This window comes from Chrysemys picta, chromosome 1 (genome assembly GCF_011386835.1).
Source record: "Chrysemys picta bellii isolate R12L10 chromosome 1, ASM1138683v2, whole genome shotgun sequence".
NCBI classification, from domain to species: Eukaryota; Metazoa; Chordata; order Testudines; family Emydidae; genus Chrysemys; species Chrysemys picta.
Window position 1 is genome coordinate 273,904,409 of NC_088791.1, and position 21,102 is coordinate 273,925,510.

General features: G+C 40.2%; 1 protein-coding gene across 26 annotated transcripts in view; it reads right to left on the minus strand.

Annotated features, from left to right (window-relative positions):
• The window catches only part of SCEL (sciellin), a 176,753-nt gene that overhangs the window by 39,245 nt on the left and 116,406 nt on the right, over positions 1-21,102 (minus strand). For 15 of the 26 annotated variants that reach the window (XM_065593161.1, XM_065593146.1, XM_065593235.1 and 12 more), the window contains 8 exons: positions 14,702-14,774; positions 9,800-9,920; positions 9,030-9,092; positions 8,581-8,649; positions 5,073-5,141; positions 3,076-3,153; positions 1,615-1,680; positions 243-296 (listed from right to left, as the gene is read on the minus strand). In XM_065593161.1, coding sequence (XP_065449233.1) covers positions 243-296; positions 1,615-1,680; positions 3,076-3,153; positions 5,073-5,141; positions 8,581-8,649; positions 9,030-9,092; positions 9,800-9,920; positions 14,702-14,744 — 563 coding nt within the window. In that variant the 5' untranslated portion in view covers positions 14,745-14,774. Of the gene's footprint in view, positions 1-242; positions 297-1,614; positions 1,681-3,075; positions 3,154-5,072; positions 5,142-8,580; positions 8,650-9,029; positions 9,093-9,799; positions 9,921-14,701; positions 14,775-17,093; positions 17,177-21,102 lie in introns of all 26 variants that reach the window. The other 11 variants (XM_065593186.1, XM_065593122.1, XM_065593174.1 and 8 more) reach the window with 5 other exon arrangements.

Here is a 21,102-nt window from a genome sequence, read left to right on the forward strand (position 1 = left end):
AGACTACAAATTGCTTTTGAAATCAAAAGCACAAAGAAGCAGATGTATTGCATCTACATATCCATGTGGAAGTTTATCCATTGGCAAAAGACCTTCAGAGAATACTCAGGATTATCACAGAGTTGCTATTCTGTAGTGAGCTAAGTGGCTAGAAAGGAACTGTACTGCAACAGAGAAAAAAAAAACACGTCTACAGCATGCTTCAGAATTAATCATAATATAAACACTGTGCTCATTCTTACCGTTTAGAATCAACTATAGTTGTGGTGGTTGTATCTGGTGGGGTTCTGGACTGCCTGTATTGAAACATCAAATGAAAAGTATCTGAGCATTTTTCTTTAAGAAGAAAATTCATTCTCTAATTTACCATTTAGAAATAGGTTCGAGAGGTCCAATAGAAGACTGAGAATGGTGAAATTAGTGTGTGCCTTCAAAAAAGCTATACATTCATTTGTTATTACAGAAATATACATAGCCCCTCCACAGTAAGATTGGAGAGAGCATTCCAATGAAAGGCCAATTTTCAGACTTCCACCCCCACAACTCCCAACATCTTGGTAAAAACTAAACAAAAGCAGTTGAAATTTGTCCATAAGAGAGTCAGTGGGTTGGTTTGTTTGTTTGCTTCTTTGTTTTAATAAATTTTGGGGTAAATCAGATATCCCATTTCAAGTTATGTAGGTATACATTTTTTGACTACTTGAAGATTTATTCAGCCATGAACATACAAAACTCCACGTTTTATATACATACTTTTCATGCATAATTTGTATGTGCAAAGTTTTCCTTTTAACTGAGAAAAGTGCACTATTTATCTATATGCAAGAATATATTTAAACAATTATAAGCAGTTCAACATCAGGCCCGTGTGTTCATATAAGCTTTTGTGTTTGCATACAACATAGCCAAGTTTGGGTGGATTTTCACAGGAAAAGACTTATCCCTGACACAGGGCAACCCCCTACCAAATTTCAAGGCATTGCTCCAAAGCAGGGATCAGCAACCTTTGGCACGTGGCCTGCCAAGGTAAGCACCCTGCCGGTTTGTTACCTGCCGCGTCTGCAGGTTCAGCCAATCGTGGCTCCCACTGGCCACGGTTCGCCATCCCGGGCCAATGGGGACTGCGGGAAGCGGCACGGGCTGAGGGATGTGCTGGCTGCCGCTTCCCTCAGCCCCCATTGGCCCCAATCCTGCAAATATGTATGCACCTGCTTAAATTTATACACTGAGTTCAAGTCACATAATTTCACTTCCGTAAATACAATTTCACTTAGAAACACTGAGATCACAATGCAATTTTTCACTAGTATGAATACTCCAGAATAAAGATAACACCCACATCTTGTGTGGGTATTTATACACATTTTCAATAATTCATCCATATTTAACATTGAGCAGTTTCATTATTCCTCAGACAGAAAGCAGATGCAGCAGTAGCATTAAAAACTAAACATTCACTTCTTACATAACTGCAGCTAATTTTAGCACAAGTTTTTCTGAATTTCCTAAACACCTGCTACTGAGAGCTGATTCAGTGGCAATTCAGGGTCCTCAGTACCTTGCAGGATCAGGTATAATAATAATAAACACCTAAATGCTATTCTTAGTTCTTACCCTTTGTTTTCCACAGTAACTGTGGTGTTCTTATAACCGGAGACTGGTGGTGGCATCCAAGACTGCCTGTTAAGTATTAATGAATAATTCAATTATAGAGTATGAGCATGCAGTGTTTAGTGAATGAACAGCAATTTAATTCTATTTATCTATATAATATTTTGAAAGAAGAATGTTAGAATCTCGGAGGTGATATAGAAAATGCTTATAACATTTCCTAAATTCTTCTTCTTCTTTTAAACTTATTTTCCAGTACCTTCATAGCTACTACCTCCTTGACACACCATTCTGTTCACATTTTTATGGAAATTTAATGCAAGTGAACATAAAGTGAAATCTTTAATTACAATGGTGCCACCAATGTACAAAATACAGTCTTTGGTCCAAGTTCTTCTTTGCTGCAGCTCAAGTGAAGTAAGAATTTAGCCCCTTGTGCCAATAAAACAGGTCTCACGAGGGACAACCAGATGGGTCAAACACCCAAGCCCAGCTGACAGCTCTGGAAAGCTTGAAGTATTTACGTGGCCTCCATAACACATTCAGATTCTGCAGAATCTAAGTTTTCATTTTAACAAAAGTAAGTTTGTAGCCATCGTTGCTGTAAAGAAAAACCTTCTAAATGTGGACCGAGTGTAATTAATGCAGTGGTGTCTTCCCAAGTCTGCAGACAGCCTAAGGAAAATGACTGAGGGGAGTAAACTGTCTGCCCTCCATTAATCTCATTAGGGATGTTAACACAACAGCAATACTTTAATTTCAATGTCAACAATTTAATTGCTGATCATTTTAGTATATGGAATGGAGATGGAATTGGAGCAAAGCCAGAAGGGACAGAATTTGGGAGCTGCTGCCAAGAAGGTAATGCACAAGAAAATGGGTATCCACCAGCAGCCCATTTTCAGTTAATAATTCAGTTCTCTGCTAGGGGTGTCACCTGTGCAGGTTTTCCCAGAATCCCCCTTTTTTGAGGTAACTGTCTTGGGAAATCTGTAAGGGTACTCAATACACACTGCCAGTTGTCTAGTTTTAGACTCAGGATCCTACTGGGTGTCCTGGTCTTCTGAACCTTACAGGTGGCAACTCTGTTCTCTACTCCATAGCTAATTCTCTCCATCTCCCAGCTAATGCCATTGAAATCAAACAAGTTTTTAACCCCAATTTTTATCCATTATAGAAGACAGCACTATTATTGTTCATTTGTAGTGCAGTAGTGTGTAGTGTCTCTAATCAAGAATCAGTGCTAGACCCCACCCAAATAGGCAGTAAAAAGAGAGTCCCTGCCCCTACAGTGGTCCAGTGGGGAATAGCCAGATAATGATAATTTTCAGGAGCAGAATTCTTTTTAAAAGAATTCCAAACTTGTTAGAGGAAGTTATTGTTCCAATATATCTTAACACATTACTGATGCACAACAGTACTGTATATATCCTCGGAGAGCAAAACAAAGGTGATATTGAATACCTTTTGTGCTTCACAGGAGATGTGGTGGTGGTGGTGGTGGTAGTAGTGGTTGATGTATTTGATGGAGTCCAGGACTGTCTGTTAACGAAAGAGACTTAGTTTGCTCATTGTTTTTCAGAGAAGTTATGATTTTAATTGATAAACTAAGGAATGGGTTCTTTACTATCACAGCACTCTTTAAAGGATGGAGTTATAAACAGTAATTGGTACAATTATAGCTTCATATGTTGGCTAAGATTTTCAAAAGTGATTAGTGATTTCAGGAGCCTCAGTTTTGGATGCCCAATGTAAGATACGTTGAAGGGTCCTTATATTCAGAGGGTATTCTGAAAAAATCAGACCACTTTAAAGTGTCTCAAATTGGGCACCCAAAATCATTAGCCACTTGTAAAAATCTTGACCATTATATCCATCCATGTCACTACACTACATTTTATAGCCACCAAAACATTACAAAAATCTCCTTTTTTCACATTTTGAATTGTATGTTTCTTAATTAGATACTATTATTGTGGCAATGCTGTACATTCTCAATTCCCTTCATCTTCATCAGGTGTGCCATAGTATGCATAGATCAGGAATGAGGTTATCCGTAACCAAAGCTAGCAACCACCTCCATCAGCACTGGTTTGGTTTCAGATGCTTTCTTATTATTAGGCTGGAAGTTCAACAAAGTATGAAGCACATTTATTGAGGAATGCCGCTATAGGGTCAGCAATCACGTAGTCACCAAAAGCTTTGGAGTTGTAATAAGATCACCAATGATGGCCATAGACTGAACATCCAGCCAGACCATCTTAAGAACCTAGCCAGAGATCCATCTAGGTGGCGCATGATTTACAAGAAGGCTACATCCCTTTGGGAGTTGCCATGATGATGATGATGGATGATAAATGCTGTACATTTAAGTACATGCCTACAAGACTATTTGACATTCTACCCTACAGCGATTTCCTCATAAGAGGTTTGCATTTCATAAGTTATTGTCCTATTGTCTCAACTTTTGAACTAGTGAGGATAAATATAGTATGGAATCTATCACAATTCTTGTTATGAACATTCATCGTAGAACATGTGTAGAGGGCCAGTGCAAAGCCTATGTACCATTTAAGTCCCACCATGAGTCCTCTTTTGAATTTCCCTCTAGGCATATTCAGAATTATCTCCAGCCAGAACATAAAACCTAGTTTATATGACATTTCACGTATCTTTAACATACTGATTTACAACAAAGTTGTGAGAAAGCTTAATACGAAAGCATAGTCTCACTTGCACTGTACGTGTCATAGTCACTCAGTTTCACTTTAGAGTTATCTCACCACTTCCCAGGGTTACACTTACGTGTAGCGTTTGGTTATCATAACCAACTATATTGGACATAATTTATCACTGATATAACTGACATTGAATGAAGTTGGACCAGCGGGGAATTTGACCAATTGCATTTATAAATATAATAGCTGAGCTTTTATGACCTTTATCTTCTTAAATGGAGACAAATTACTCATGTGCCAACAGTAATTTAGAAGGTATGTTTTCAGTATTGTTCACCAAACACTAGTATATATTTAATGTGGTCATCCCTGACTCAACAAAAAATCTAGAACTGGTCAAAACTTTTTGCCAATGGAAAATTGGGTTTGAATAAATGAAATTTTTCACAGAAAGTGTCTGATTTCCTCCAAATTTTTAGATATTTTTCTTTGAAAAACCAAAAACCTCCAACCCATTTTTTTTTAGTTTTCAGCTGCCAAAAATTCTTTCAGTTTTTCAGTTTTCATTTGTTCAACAAAGTCAAAGTTTTCTGCTGAAAAGTTTGATGAAAACGTTTTTCACCTAAATTAAAAAAAAATTCTCACCAGCTCTGAAATCTTTGTCACATCACACAGCATTGTTTATGTTCTCTATTCATCCTTGATATATGCATCACTAATACAATAACAGTAATAAGAACGTATAAGGATCTTTTTAAGAGTTAGCAGGTCTCAGACTCTTACCTGTTAGTTGTCCTATTATCTAAGGGTGGGGAATTATTTGCTTTATCAGCATCTCTTGTGTCTGAAATTCTGTATAGAAATACAGAACAAAATTCATTTTCATAAAACATTTAGATTAGAATCATGTTTTTAAAAATACACTAAGAATAAAATGGCATCATCAACTACTACCTGGTGAGGCTGCATAGCTTCTGACAGCCAGTACATCAGATGTTGATGAGTAAGAATAGTATAGTAACTGAACCAATACACATAATTTCAATGCATGCATGTGACTGAAAAAAAGATTATAACTATGTCCAAATTCTGAATGGTTAAATATCCTGTAACTACCACAGTCGTCATTAAAATGAAATGATTGGAATTTTTCCTTTAAACTGGTTGTGACTACTATTAAGATCAAACTGTTAGAAAGTCGTTTGAGGCAGTACCGTATATTTATAATCAAATCCCTCTTCCACTGTCCCATGAGAGGTACAATGTTCTTTCATGATGGCTTTTAGAGATCAATGTGATTTGAAGAAACTCTAGTACAGAATCAGTGATGGAACAGACGTGTGACCTTCAGGGGTAACATTAGCCAAAGAGATTAGATTATTTGTACTTAATATTGATTTTATTCAGCCATTAGATTTGCATTAAGGATCAAGCACATGACTTTTCATGACTTTTGTGGATTCTATAGTCATTGCCTAAAACTTTTCCAAACTGTTAGTGAATTCACTATTAGGATAAGATAGCATTTTTATCTTTCACTATAGTCTGAGTATCACAAAGATTCTAGCAGAACTGATAACACTTACCAAGTTCTAGCCTCATTCCATGTGTGGAACTCCTTTTGGTATCAATAGGAGTTCTGCACAAAGATCAAGTGTACAATATATACTTTAAGGTTGATTATAAACACTAAGTTGGGGTTGTTTATCTTAAATGTTTGGCTTAAATAACTGAAAGCAGTTGAAGAGCTCTGAAGAAAAAAAAATACCCGAAGAAGAGCGATGTGGCACACAAAAGCTTCCTTCTTTCACCAACAGAAGTTGGTCCAATAAAACAAGGTTTCAGAGTAGCAGCCGTGTTAGTCTCCGAAGAAGCATCCGAAGAAGTGGGCTGTAGTCCACGAAAGCTTATGCTCTAATAAATTTGTTAGTCTCTAAGGTGCCACAAGTCCTCCTGTTCTTCTTTTTTCAATAAAACAAGGGTTCTCAACCTTTTTCTTCCTGAAGCCCGCCCCAACATATTATTAAAAATGCCACGGCCCACCTATGTCACAATAACGGGTTTTCTGCATATAAAAGCCAGGGCTGGCATTACGGGGTAGCAAGCAGGGCAATTACCTAGGGCCTCATGTCACAAGGGCCCCCACAGAGCTACATTGCTTGGCTTCAAGCTCGGGTGGTGGAGCTTAGGGCCTGGACTTCAGCCCCATATAGTAGGGCTTTGGTTTTCTGCCCTGGGCCCCAGCAAATCTAATGCCGGCCCTGGTTGGTGGCCCCCCAAGAATCATGCTGGTGGCCCCCCAAGGGGCCTTGGACCCCTGGTGAGAATCACTGCAATAAAAGATATTATCTCCCTCACTTGTCGCTGAAAAATGGTTGTCAGTCAAGACCCATTTATTTAAATACAAAAATGAAAATAATTCCAGTTATTTTTTTTTATAAAAGAGTGCCTATCCAGTGCAATAGACACAGAACAATAATTAGCCATGTTCAGTCAGAGAACTACTAATCAGATGTCACTGACTGAAACAAAGAATTACATATTCTGCCTTCAGATACACAGGTGGGCGCTGATTGCTTTCAATGGAAATTCTTGCATAGCCATTCCAGGGCCCAATTTGTGCAATGTGTTTTCTAGATTTTTTTTTTTTTTAATTCTTAAAATTAGATATGTAAGTAGTTCAAGTTGCTCATGCCCCAGGCAATTTGTGACTGTAGCCTGCAGTTATTCAGCAGACCACTAGAGGTCTCACTAAGCTTGCTAACATTACAGGGGCCATAGGGATGAAAATTTCTTAAAGTAATTCTCAACCGGCTGTTATTCACTGAGACTTACACCCTTGTCCTTCATTCTGCTTTTCATTGAGGACATTGCAGAAAAATCCAAATCTACATCTTTAATTTCCCTAGTGTTACTGTCCCAACATCTCAGCCTCTCGTGGCAACAATGGAGTGGAAGCCTGAGGTTGGCATGAGTGTTCTTTTTATTTACTTCAGTCGCCTTTTTCAAGACTCAGATATCATAGAAGGCAATTGTTAGTGTTCTTCATCGCATCAGTTTTGGAGTCAGTAATATTTTGTACAAAGAAGTAAAAGCATAAAGATCATCATGATGACTAGCTGATTTTAAGGAATGTCTTCCACCTCTTCCCCACATATCTAATTAGTTCTCAATAAGAAGGGAGAAACAATCTGGGTAAAATAAGACATCTCCTTCCCCCACACGTCTCATAAATAAAGTAGGGGTTTATGATACATTGTGGGAGGGAAGTGTAGGGACTCGGAAGGAATGAGAAATTTGGGTGAGGCTCCCTCAATGTGAACGTTTGAGGCTGGCCCGTTGCTAATTCACATACATGACAGAGACTGTATTTGCTGGCAGAAAAGTTGTATATATTTATATGTCACACAGAGCACTCAATTCTCCACTCACTTGCATGGGAGTAAATCAGAAGGAATTCCATTTACAATACTAGGAAATCCCTTTTTATAGTAGAACCTATTCAGTGCTACAGACACAGAATAATAAAAATAGGAACTCCCTTTTGAAGGTGCATCAACATAAACTTATGTGCAAACTGGTACACCATTCTGCTATCTGAATGCTTTCTGGACACAGAACTATGCAACCAATATATCCCTCTTCACATAGGCGCTGATTCAGTGGGTGCTCTGGGGCTGGAGCACCCACGGAAAAAAATTAGAGGGTGCTCAGCAGCCACCAGCAGTCCAGTGGATCAGCGCCTCCCTCCCCCACCCACGCCTCCTGTGTGTCGCAGATCAGCTGTTCAGCAGCATGTGGGGAGAGGAGGAGGAGCGGGACAGGTTGGGGAGGGAATGGGAAGAGGCAGGGCAGGGGTGGAGTGGGAGTGGAAAGAGGTGGGGCAGGGGTGAGGGCTTGGGGGAGGGGTGGAGTGGGACCAGGGCCCAGGGCAGAGCGAGGGTGGGGCCTGGGGCAGAGCGGGCGTGGGAAGAGGTGGGGTAGGAGTGTGGCTTGAGGGAAGGGGTGGGGTGGGATGGGGTGGGACCTGGGGCAGAGCCGGGGTCGAGCACCCCCCAGGAACAGAGGAAGTCAGTGCCTATGCCTCCTCAAGACAAAAGATCTTGGAGGGAAAAATACACGTACAGTAGTTTTAGAAAATAAATAAATCAGACTACCGTGGTATAAATGCAAAAGTTAATGTGCCACTCACGCCATTTTACTTGTTAATACTTTTCCTTTTGTAGACAAAACATATACAAAACACCACTTGCATGACAATGACAAAATATTGTATATAAGAATATGCTACCTGTCTAAAGTAGTATCAGATCTGTATCGGCCAAGTAAAACTTTCTGATCTTCCTTTTCATTCAAGTTACTGTTATAAAGAAAAATTAGTTAGACATGTAATTAAAAACTATTTTTAAAGTTTGCATTTGTTTGCAAAAATGACATTTTATTCTAAATAAGCATATATACAAATATATTTTAACATTTTTATTCATTTGATCAAAATGAAAACAATATGCAAATGTTGATGTAAGACATTATGCAGTACTCCAATATATTCAGAGATAAAGGCCAGATCCTGTTCCCATTGAAGTCGATAGGAGGTAAGTAATTAATGATAATGGGAGGAAGAGCAGGGTCAAATTGAACAAAACAAGTTCTTTGCATAAACAAGACTTTAGTGTGTGTATTTTCCTTTATCTCTGGCAATACCATTTGACAGATGTATAGACATACTACTTACTGTACCTGTGTAAACTATCTTGAGATTTGTATTGGTTAAGCACAACTCTGCCATAGTTTTCATTAGTACTGCAATTAAAAAAAAGTCAGATCTTTGGTGAAAATCAAATTATTTAAACAAAGATCAATTGCTTGACAACGATTTATGTCTTGACTCAGATCTAACACCAGTTTTAAACCATTTTAACTCCACTGACAGCAGCTCTTGTCTGTACGCTCTTTGGAATGGGACTGTCTCTTACTATGTATTTGTATGGTGCCTAGCACAATGGATGCCTGAACTTGATTGCAGCTTCTAGGCATTATTGTAATACCAATCATAATAATAGGGCACCACAATAGGTTAAAGTATTGGTCCTGATGCAATTAAGTTCCTTAAATGAATGTGTCAACATTAAATGATTGGCATTTTCCAGACATGGAAAATCAGGTATTCCAGTAATCAAAGCATAAGGGAATGTCATCTTGAGCCGATCCTGTGAGGTGCTGAGCACATCTAGTGAGGTGCTGTGCACCCCAAGCTCCCACTGAGGTAACAGTGGAAGTTAAGGATGTTAACAGCTTGCAGGAGGCTTTCAGCAGCACTTCAGGGTTGGGCCAATAGAGATTTTATAGTGAAATAAATGCAAACCCACTTGCTAAAGCATTACTCTTGCAAAAAATTAGATAATAGGAATAAATTAAAAAATAAACAGAAGAGTATGTTAACCTGCAGTCAGGGAAAATATGCTGCATATGATCTTTACTGCCTGAACTGAAATTAATTCTTTCCTTACCTCTCCTCCTCAGGTCTTTTCTTTATCCAGCTGCTATCCTGCAACAGGGTCCTTCGCTTGCTGTTGTCATCATGAACAACCTGTTGTCTGCTTTTCCCTGTAAGAGTGGGACTCTTTGTATCTATCAATGCAGAAGCACAGCTATTGAAAAAACTATGTGATAAAGGTCTAAAACTTAGAATAGCATTAGAAATACTTGTTTTTCTGAGAAAGTTTGCAATATACCTATATATATTTATGGCACAAACTGAATCTTTAGATATTACACACGAAGATCAAGGCTTCTTTAATATCAGTCTGTTAAGCCACATGTACAATCATTCAGCAGGTCATTTGGGTATTAGAAGTTACCTTCCTAAGTGTTCCATGTTTTATGTTTTACCAATAAATAACCTGCTGTGCTACAACCAGTGTAGAAGTCCCTGAATCCCACTTTACCCGTTTGAATTCACAATTTCAGCTTAAAAATCAGCAGCTTGATTTACTTCGGAACACAAATAGAGTTGATTTAATGAGTGAATTAGAAAATATCCATTAATGTGTTACAAACATGCAAAATAACCTTAACGAACAGTCTTAATGCCTGGTACACTGAAGAATATTATTTCACATGATCCATGAGAACATATTCTCAGTGTATTAGACAGCTGTGAATAATTCTGCTTTTCATGGTAGTTTGGCCCCATGGGAAAAGCCTCCCTGTTCATTCTTAAGCCTATTACAGCTATATCCTTTTCTCCCCCTCTGAGCTCCTTACCATCACTTTGTTTTCTACCATTACTGCACCTTCCCTTTAATTGTGTGTTCAGTTGCAGTGGAGCCTCAATCCTGCAGTCATGACACATGGAAACTCCTTTTGAAGCCCAGTTGGAGGTGACAAATTAGACATATGACATGTACATACGAGACTCTCATTAAGGACACACACTTACTCAATAAATTGGAGTGCTAAGAAACTATGGGTTCTGCATCCTTTCTTTTGGGAAGCCTATTGGATTATCTCTATAATGTGCCTAGCCTCTGAGCACCACAGCAAAAAAACCTTCAAAACTCCTTGCGTCACTCAAAATGGATTTGAGCAGATATAACTAAACGTCATTCAGATTGAAAGTATACGGTTATACTCTTTGTGTTTGGAAAGACATATCACTTCACAAACAGAGTACACACAGTCGGTATTGTGTTCATTTGTCGCACCAGTATTTTGCTCTGACTTGTGAAAAGAGGAAGCCAAGTTCCTTTTATCCATGAAATTAAAGTGTAGTGACAAGTATGAAGAACCACAAATACATAGGCCAGATAGAAGAAGCAAAACACAGCAAAGGAGATGATTGTTTGTTTTAAGGGAGAGTGCCTGGAGTACGTGCTTCAGAAATATTTTCTTTAGTGAAAAAACAATGTCAGAGTACAAAGATGAAATTCTGTATTACATTTAAAATCAAGAAAAGATTGCAAGCCATAACATGTCCTCTACCATTTTCTGTGGTTCACTGTGGGATGATTGGGATGTTCACATGCAGATCAAGGACAGGTTTTTTCACTGGACCAGTGATGTTACCAATATTTTAATATGAGCTTCTACAAATGTCTTCCTAATTTCTCCTTCTCTTACGCCGTGGTATATAGGTTTTTAAGGCCAGAAGTAGTCATTATAATCATTTAGTCTGACTGCCTCCTAACACAAGCCAAAGAACCTCACCCAATAATTTCTGCAGCAAGCCCATAACTTCTGTTTGAGCTATAGCATATCTTTTAGTAAGATATCCATTTTTCATTTAAAAACTTCAAGTGATAGGGAGTCCAGTGCATTTCAACATACGCTGTTCCAATAGTTAACTATCCTCACTGTTAAAAATCTACACCTTAATTCTTGCACAATGGAGGGGTGAAGGAGTGGGAAAGGTATTCATTTTTTTCTATTTAAACATTTTTTTCCTCGTAGCTACAGTCAAAGATGGAGGCAGCACTAATTAGCAAACTAACCTATATTAAATGCACTTGCTATAAAATGTATACTTTGCTCAGCGTATTGATAATATAGCACAGTATTCAGTAGTACAGTGATGGACATGGAATAACAACAACAATAGGCAGGCAGACAAATAGAACTTCCGACATTTGACAACTGACGATGGAGGTTTGAAGACTTTGTAAAGGGAACTGTACGCTCTCTCCCTCCAAGTAATTTTGTTTAATACCTTACATCTGGTGCAAAACGTTTGCTCTTCAAAATTATTGTTATGAGCCCCAAGCATAAAAGCCATCTTCAGCAAGAATGGGTTAGCAGTATCCAAAAGGAAGAACTCCATCGGAAGTAAGGAAATCTTCCCAACACTCCCTTCATACTGATAGCATAATTTTAGCAAAGGACTCCTGCAAACCTTTTCCAACACATTTAAAGTTCTGCTCTAAAATCAGTTACAGTCTCACACGTCTCTAAAAATCTGCTATTACGCATAAGCACAAGCATAAGCATAGATGTGGTGTTTTCAAGATGCACATCAATATATACCCAAGAGTACATCAAGCCTAGTGTGCGGAACATTCATTTCTCCCCAGTGGCATATCATGAAAGTGAAATTACTCCAAAAGTCCATTTTGGATTTTTTAATCATATTTCTTAATTTAAATAATCCAATTAACTTGAAACGAAGCCCCATCTAGAGGCAGCAGCTAAATAATATGCATTTAATGTTTGCTTATAATACTGCAGTGCACATAGTTTACTGTTAATGTGCATTTCTACTGTATGTGTGGCCCAATCTGCATCAAATTGTATCTATACTGATCAAGTCAAGGGTGACATATATTAATGTGCTTATACAGATTTAATGTATATATTTTGCTGCAGCTTGCCTTAGTCCTTGAGCAAGTACAAAAGGGAGGGGAGGATACAAGGAACAACCTTTAATGCATCTGCAAAACTGAGCTGTAAGCTTTACATGGCGCCGATCACATGCTGTAGCCATTTCAAGGGTGTAACGGTGGCTTTGCTCCACAAGAATTCCTATTTGAGGTGTTCGCCTTTGTGTAGTGAGGTTCCTTGCAGGGGCGGCTCCAGGCACCAGCGCAGCAAGCGCGTGCCTGGGGCGGCAAGCTGTGAGGGGCAGCCTGCCAGTTGCTGTGAGGGCGGCAGTCAGGCAGCCTTCAGCGGCATGCCTACGGGAGGTCCGCCAGTCCCGCGTTTTCGGCGGCGGGGACACTTCCCGCAGGCATGCAGCCGAATCTCCGTGACCAGCGGACCACTCACAGGCGTACCATTGAAAGCCACCTGACTGCCGTGCTTGGGGCGGCAAAAAACATAGAGCCGCCCCTGGTTCCTTGCTATCCCCTATGGATGCTCTGTGGCAATGCAGCAACTAACAGAGATTTATATTTCAGTTATTTAAAATAGCTGTATAAAAATATTTGCTTAAAACCAAGGAAAACATTTTAATTAGGGCTGTCAATTGATCGCAGTTAACTCAAGCGATTAACTCAAAGCAAATTAACTTGATTAAAAAAATGAATCGCGATTAATCGCACTTTTAATCGTACTGTTAAACAATAATAGAATGCCAATTGAAATTTATTATAAATAGTTTTGGATGTTTTTCTACATTTTCAACTATATTGATTTCAATTACAGCACAGAATACGAAGTGTACAGTGTTTTGTTTTTGAGTGCAGTTATGTAACAAAAAAATTCTACATTTGTAATTTGCACTTTCACGATAAAGATTGCACTACAGTACTTATAAGAGGTGAAGTGAAAAACACTATTTTTTTTGTTTATCTTTTTTACAGTGCAAATATTTGTAATAAAAATAATAATATAAAGTGAGCACTGTACACTTTTTATTCTGTTACAATTTAAATCAATATATTTGAAAATGTAGAAAAACATACAACATATTTAAATAAATGGTATTCTATTACTGTTTAACAATGTGATTAAAACTGCGATTAATCATGAGATTTTAAAAAAATCTCATGATTAATCACAATTAATTTTTGTAATCGTTTGACAGTCCTAATTTTAATAGCTCAGGGGGAGGACTCTGGGTGTCCAGCCAAAACCAGAACCTGAAGTGCTTGAAATCTTTTGAGATTTTTAACGCAATTGTGTCAAATGCAGAAGAATAGGTGTCATTAGACTTCTAATAAGCATCTGGACATTGATCCAAGCAGAACCCAAACTCCCAACCTTTTGCCATCAGTCTTTTCCTAATCACTATCCATATTTCTCCTTTTTAAGGCATTATTACAGACAGGGTTGACAGTAAGAAAAATCTTGCCTGACAACCACCAATCAATTATATTTTCTTTCCCTCTGTCCTGTCTTCCCAAATCCTCTTTCCTAAGTCTCTCCCTCTGCAACAATCTGAAATTACAGGGTGTATTGGGGAGAGGGACAATGTTGCAGGGAGTAAGCCTGCCCCTCCCTTTCTCTCTCTGCAACGCCTTAACCTGCTCTGCTCACACTGCCTATTCTCTCTGCTTCCCTCAACAGCCGCTGAGCATGTCCCCCACTATGCTGCTCCTTGGTCTCCAGGGTAACCACAGGCACTAATGAGAGCAGAAGCCATGCTCTATCCCCGCTGTTTCCCTCCCCCACTCCTCCCTTGTGTGGTGCTGGCATTCCCAGCACTTCAACCAGAATGAAAATGCTGATAAGGATCAAGCAGCACTGCTGCCTCCACCTCCCAAACCGGTCCTCACATGCATTACTTAATCAAATAAGTAGTCCGCCATTGTTCTAGGGTGGGCAGCATGCAGTCTGATTTGAAACCGTGTTGAAACAAGAATATGGAGGGCACAATGGCACTTGGATTAGGTTCACATACAGTATACATGCAATGAAAAGGGCTTGTTATTTCCCCCTATGCTTTAAATACCCTGAAAGTAACAGCATCAACATACCACTTTGATTAGGGGATGATTTTCCTATGGTGAAGGTTGACATTTTATTCAGGGATGTATCCTCCTTTGGGATCTAAAAGAAAAAACATTAAAGAACAACACTGTGGTGAGATTAAGAATTAGCAACAAAGACAGTTAGAAATGTTTTGGATGGTGAAACATGCTGTATCTTGAAGAGTTTTAGCAGGATGTAGTATTAATAGCTGGATTTCAAAATTTAAATGCATCTTAGTAAATACTCACTACAAATCAGAACCTGATCAAGAAATGCTTGAGGTCTTCAAGGAGTCATGAAAGCCTCTCATAGCCAATGATATCAGTAGAATATGAACTGTTCAAACCTTAATACTAACAGTCTGATACATGAATTCATACAAACAAAAAAATCACATCTGAAATGTTGGGCTGTTGCAAATACTTCAAATTGTTCAATAATTTGAGACATAGTTTATTTAAAACTAAGCTAGTTTTCTAGATCAACCAGCTGTAAAGTGTGGAAAATAAGATGCTTGTCCTAAAGAAGAAGGATTCACAGGATACTAGGATTCACAGGGTATTTTATTAGTATATTAGTGGGGCTGGGTCAGGGTAGTTTGTGCAGCAGGATTTGGATGCTGGAGAAGAGAGAAAAACTGCCATTCCCTTCTGTTACATGTACTATGTTTTAAGATTTTGGGTTGTTTTTCTTCCCCTTTCTCCTCTCTTTTTCCCCTTGCTTCAGTCTTCACTTTCTTTCCTCTTCCCTCTCCAGCTGTCCCCTTTATATCCTTTCCTCATTCTCTCTATCACAATCATTCACTCTCTCAGTCCTTTGTCTTCCCCTTGATCCCTTCTGTTCTGTGTACCTGAGCTATCACTCACTTACACCAGTTTTACACTGAGATAAGCAAGTAGTGAATCAGGGCCTATATGTGGAGGGGATGTTTGCTGGAGGACTTTATTAGAGGTCTGGTGGCAACATTTTTTTTCTTCAACATATTCATTAATGATCTGGATGATGGGATGGATTGCACCCTCAGCAAGTTCGTAGATTACACTAAGCTGGGGAGAGAGGTAGATACGCTGGAGGGTAGGGATAGGGTCTAGAGTGACCTAGACAAATTGGAGGATTGGGTCAAAAGAAATCTGATGAGATTCAACAAGGACAAGTGCAGGTGCAGAGTCCTGCATTTAGGATGGAAGAATCCCATGCACTGCTACAGGCCAGGGACTGACTGGCTAAGCGGCAGTTCTACAGAAAAGAACCTGGGGATTACAGTGGACAAGAAGCTGGATATGAGTCAACAGTGTGCGCTTGTTGCCAAGAAGGCTAACGGCATATTGGGCTGCATTAGTAGGAGTGTTGCCAGCAGATAGCTCAGTGGTTTGAGCATTGGCCTACTAAACCCAAGGTTGTGAGTTCAATCCTTGAGGGGACCACTTAGGGATCTAAGGCAAAATCAGTACTTGGTCCTGCTAGTGAAGGCAGGGGGCTGGACTTGATGACCTTTCAAGGTCCCTTCCAGTTCTAGGCGATAGGATATCTCCAATTATTAAATTTAAGTGATTATTCAGCACTGGTGAGGCCACATCTGGAGTACTGCGGCCAGTTTTGGACTCCCAATACAGAAAGGATGTGGACAAATTGGAAAGAGTCCAGTGGAGGGCAATGAAAATAATCAGGGGGCTGGGGCACATGACTTATGAGGAGAGGCTGAGGGAACTGGGCTTATTTAGTCTGCAGAAGAGAAGAGTGAGGGGGAATTTGATAGCAGCCTTCAACTACCTGAAGGGGGGTTCCAAAAAGGATGGAGCTGTTCTCAGTGATGACAAAACAAGGAGCAATGGTCTCAAGTTGCAGTGGGGAAGGTCTAGGTTGGATATTAGGAAAAACTTTTTCACTAGGAGGGTGGTGAAGCCCTGGAATGGGTTACCTCTGGAGGTGGTGGAATCTCCATCCTCAGAGATTTTTAAGGCCTGGCTTCACAAAGCCCTGGCTGGGATGATTTAGTTGGGGTTGGTCCTGCTTTGAGCAGGGGGTTGGCCTAGATGACCTCCTGAGGTCTCTTCCAACCCTAATCTTCTATGATTCTATGAACATTATATTAGGACAGAGCTAGGGGTGGTCCCTAAGGGTATGCATACACTGATGTTGAGAGCGTGTCTCGCAGCTCAGGTCGACAGACTTGCACTAGTGGGGCTCAGGTTAGCACACTAAAAATAACTGTGTAGACCTTGCTTTGACATTTGGACTTGGGCTGGAGCTCAGGCTCTGAAGCTCACCCCATTCCTTAGGCTTCAGAGTCCTAGCTCCAGCCCAAGCCAGAATGCCCACATTGCTATTTTCAGCACGGTAGCATGAGTCTGTCAACCCAGGCAGCGAGACTCACTCCCAATAGTTGTGTAGACGTACCCTCTGGAGCTCATCAGCTGGCTTGCAGTTATTTCAGGTGTCCAGTCTGCTAGAGCTTACAAAAACCAGGACAAAACAGTTATCTGTAAGAATGACAAAGAAATTCTCTGAAAACAGTGACATATGGTTACCCTGTTTATTTATGCAATTTGAGATTGATGTGATTGAACAATATAATGCAGAGTGGGATTTGAGAATGACAGGCAAGAGTCAGAGCAAGGGGACAAAAAGTTCCTCAAGCTTGGAAAAAAATACTAAGGGCAGGCCTGACAGTGTATTATTTAAAATTCATGAAAACTAGCACTGACAAGAAATTGCATTTTTACTTTTTTAATTGAGCTTTGCAAAGTCATTCAGTGAAAACGCTCAAGATTCCTGACATCATAATAATAATCAAAACAGCCAAGACTCTGATTAAAGCAAATGGGAATATTTAACAAGGTATTTGTAAAGACAAAAATCAGGTCTGAGTCAGAAAATCTTTAAAACTTTCCTACACCCTAATATCTCACAATTTAATAAGGAATCTAAATTCCAACGTGTTGATATTAAATCACTAACAACACCCTTTCCCTGTTGACTTGTCTGTTGGTACAAAGCACACACTGGCACTGTGTAATGTACAAAATATGTGATTGCATTATTTAGTTCCCACGCAATAAAAATATGTTCAAGGCTCTGGTAAACCTATCTGATTCTGTAATAACTCATAAAATACCCTTTAAAAATTCTGCCAACACATTAAGCAGAGATATCTGAATTATTCCAAAGACATTCAGTGTTAGTTATCTATACAGGCATCACTAGTTAGCAATGAGTTTTGTTGCATAATTTAGGGTACCTAAATTGCTATAATCACACGAAAAGCAAGAACACAAGACAGTCTCTGATTAAAAACACACGCACATATACACACCCACACCATGGCAACAGCTGACCATCTATTGCTTTTCATTTCATCCAGTACTTGAATAATAGTAGGAAGTGTGACATTTTGACAAGTTTAACAAGCAATCAACTCTGGCAATGCTTCATCTGAGACAGCCCAGTTGTTTCTACAGAAAGGGATTGGGTTTATTTTCCAATAAAGATTTTGATTTTTTTTTTCAAAGGCAGTTAACCTTTGGAAACTGAGCACCTCTTTAGGAAAATGAAATCAACTATGGCCCCAACATTCTCAACATGATTTTGGAAAGGCATACCCTTCTTAATTTTATAGATCTTCCATGATGTCAGGGTAATGCTGATGTAGGTCTTCATAATATGATACCCTTTCCTTTCCTACATGCTTTGAGAAGCAGTGAAATAGTTAACAATGTTAACTGTTAGGGTAGCATTATTGTTATGTGTATAGAAGAAATGGGGCAGTTCCTTTCACAACTGTTGTTTCAGGCTCTGAAACTGTTGTTTCAGGCTCCCAGTGGCTGCGGTTCACCGTTCCTGGCCAATGGGAACTGCGGGAAGCAGAGGCCTATGGACAGTCAACATCAGCAAAATGTCTCACAGCCCACAATCAGATTACCCCGATGGGCCGCATACGGCCCGCGTTCCACAGGTTGCCCACCACTGTATTAAAGGTTTAAATGCAATATAAGATTTTTCTGCTCTACTCTCCAGCTTAGTCAATCAGGAACACAGGAGTCAGTTATTGCGTACAGCTACATTTAAGTAGGTGTAGTTTCCAGCTCATTACCCATGCTAGCTTTGTTTGAGCTAATACACTAAAAACAAAAGTGTAGTTGCAGCAGCATGGGTGGTGGGATGGGCTAGTTGCCCAAGAAAGTACCTATGGTCCCGGGCGGAATTATACTCAGGCGGCTAGCCCAAGCCGCAGACCATGCTGCCACAGCTACACTCCTATTTTTAGCACCCTAGCTCCATCAAAGCTAATGTACATACACCTACTCTGTTTCATTCCCAACAAGTGAAGAGGAATGCAAATTAATTTGAACAAGTGAACCTTTATTAAACCCTGTGGACTACTGCGTCCATGTAGCTGAGTTCCTCCCAGCCTAACTCCCTGGTGTTCCCTGTTCTATCCATGTCTGTCAATAACCATCTCTCCAGGGAACATTGACCCTCTGACTACTTGACACACCTTCCCTCTGTCACAAACATTTTAACATAAACACTAAAAACAAATAATTGATGCCCAAGCCCCACCCCATGTCCCTTTAATGAGATATTGCTAAGTTGGTGTCTTGCCTTTACGACAAACTCAGCTGGTTATAGAGTCTTTGAGATAGCTTGGTCTCCTCAACAGACAACCACACTGGGAGAGAACTATCTCTGTCTTTGTCACCTGTCTCCGAGTCTGGCAAATTCTCTCTCTGAGGAGTCTCCATCCTCCTTGTGGGATTGGCTTCGGGACGGTTCTCTGGCTCTCCATTCAGTGACAATCTCTTTATCTCCGCAGGCTCTCTCTGGGTGTTGTATCTGCTGACTTATAAGAGTCTTCTGTTCCGTCAGATCACTTGTCACTCCTGCATAGTTGCCTCATATGACCTGGGTGCCTCTGCAGTCCTCACAACTTCTTTAGTCCACTCCTTCTGGTATCTCTCTAATGGTTAGATCTTCACAGGAGTGCCTGTCTCCAGGGCCAGTAGGTTCTTGGCTGATCTATCATACTCTACTGCCTGCTTTCTTTGATTATTGACCAACTACTCTCTGAGGTATCTCCATCCTTCTGTCTGCAATAGGTAGCAGGGTTTTGGTCCTTCATCCCATCAGTGCTTGCGCAGGACTTTTTTGGCCATCTCACCATTACTCTGTGGGTATGCTAGGGAGGAGTTGTGGTGGTCAAACTCCCATATGAGCACAAACTCCTTGAATTCTTCCAAGGCAAATTGGGGTCTGTTATCAATGACTACAGTATCCAGAATGCCAGATCTTGCAAAGTGGGCCTTCAGTTTGCCAATCACTGACTTGTTTCTTTTATCAGGCAGGGCAGTGACCTCCCAGCAGTTTGAGTAGGATCCACTGTAATCAAGTACTGGTTTTCCTTGAAGGTAAATAAGTCCACTCCCACCTTTTCCTATGGTCGAACAGGCAGCTCACATGGTCTCTTTCTACTGGTGGTTATCACACACCTATCAGGTATCATACCCTATTAACAAGGAGTCCAGTTGTGTATTCATTAATGGCCAGTAAACACGCTTTCAAGCCCAACTAAAAACAGCTGTCAATGCCCAGGTGTGAGGTATGTATTTTTTCCATGAAACCCTTATATAACGAGGCAAGAAAAACAACTCTCTGCTCTCGAAATATGATTCCATTCCATCCACTCAGCACATCTTTATTTTGAAAATATGTTCTGCTCCTACCAGTACTTGGTTTTTGTCTTCTGGCCACCCTCATGATATTGCTTTCTTGACTGCCTGTAGTCATAGATGTCCTTTTCCATAGGCTCTTTGATTTCCATCAGCTTTGCTGTTGAAACTGGGTGTTAGTGGGAGCTAGCATGTTAATGGATTCAATGCCCTCATCCCTTTCCTCCAACTTACTCATGCTGGGTATATAGGCACTGCCCAAGGTGTCAGCTAACGTCAATAATTGTCCTGGACAATATCAGATCTCTACCTGGCAGCGCAAGAGGTGCATCAACATGCATTGCAATCTCTTTGGAGCACTGAGAAGGGGCTTTGCCAGGATTGTTTCTAGGAGTTTGTAGTTCGATTGCACTATTACTAGCTGACCACAGAAGTACTGATATAATCGCTCCACCAAATAACACAGCCAGAAGCTCTTTTTCTATTTGTGCATGGCCCTATTCAGTCTCACAGGGCTCTGCTGGCATGAGAGACTGGCTTTTCCTGCAAAGGAGCTACACCCAAAACTTTCTCCGATGCACCACTGTGATGCGGTGGGGTTCAAACCAGACCAGTAATTGCCTGCCCTGTAGCTCTGGCTGTTTGTGCTGGGCCGCTGTGGCTCAGAGCCCTGATACCAGCAGCCTGCTCACAACACAATAGCCTCACCCTGGCTTCCAGCAGCCTGGTTACTCCTTTGC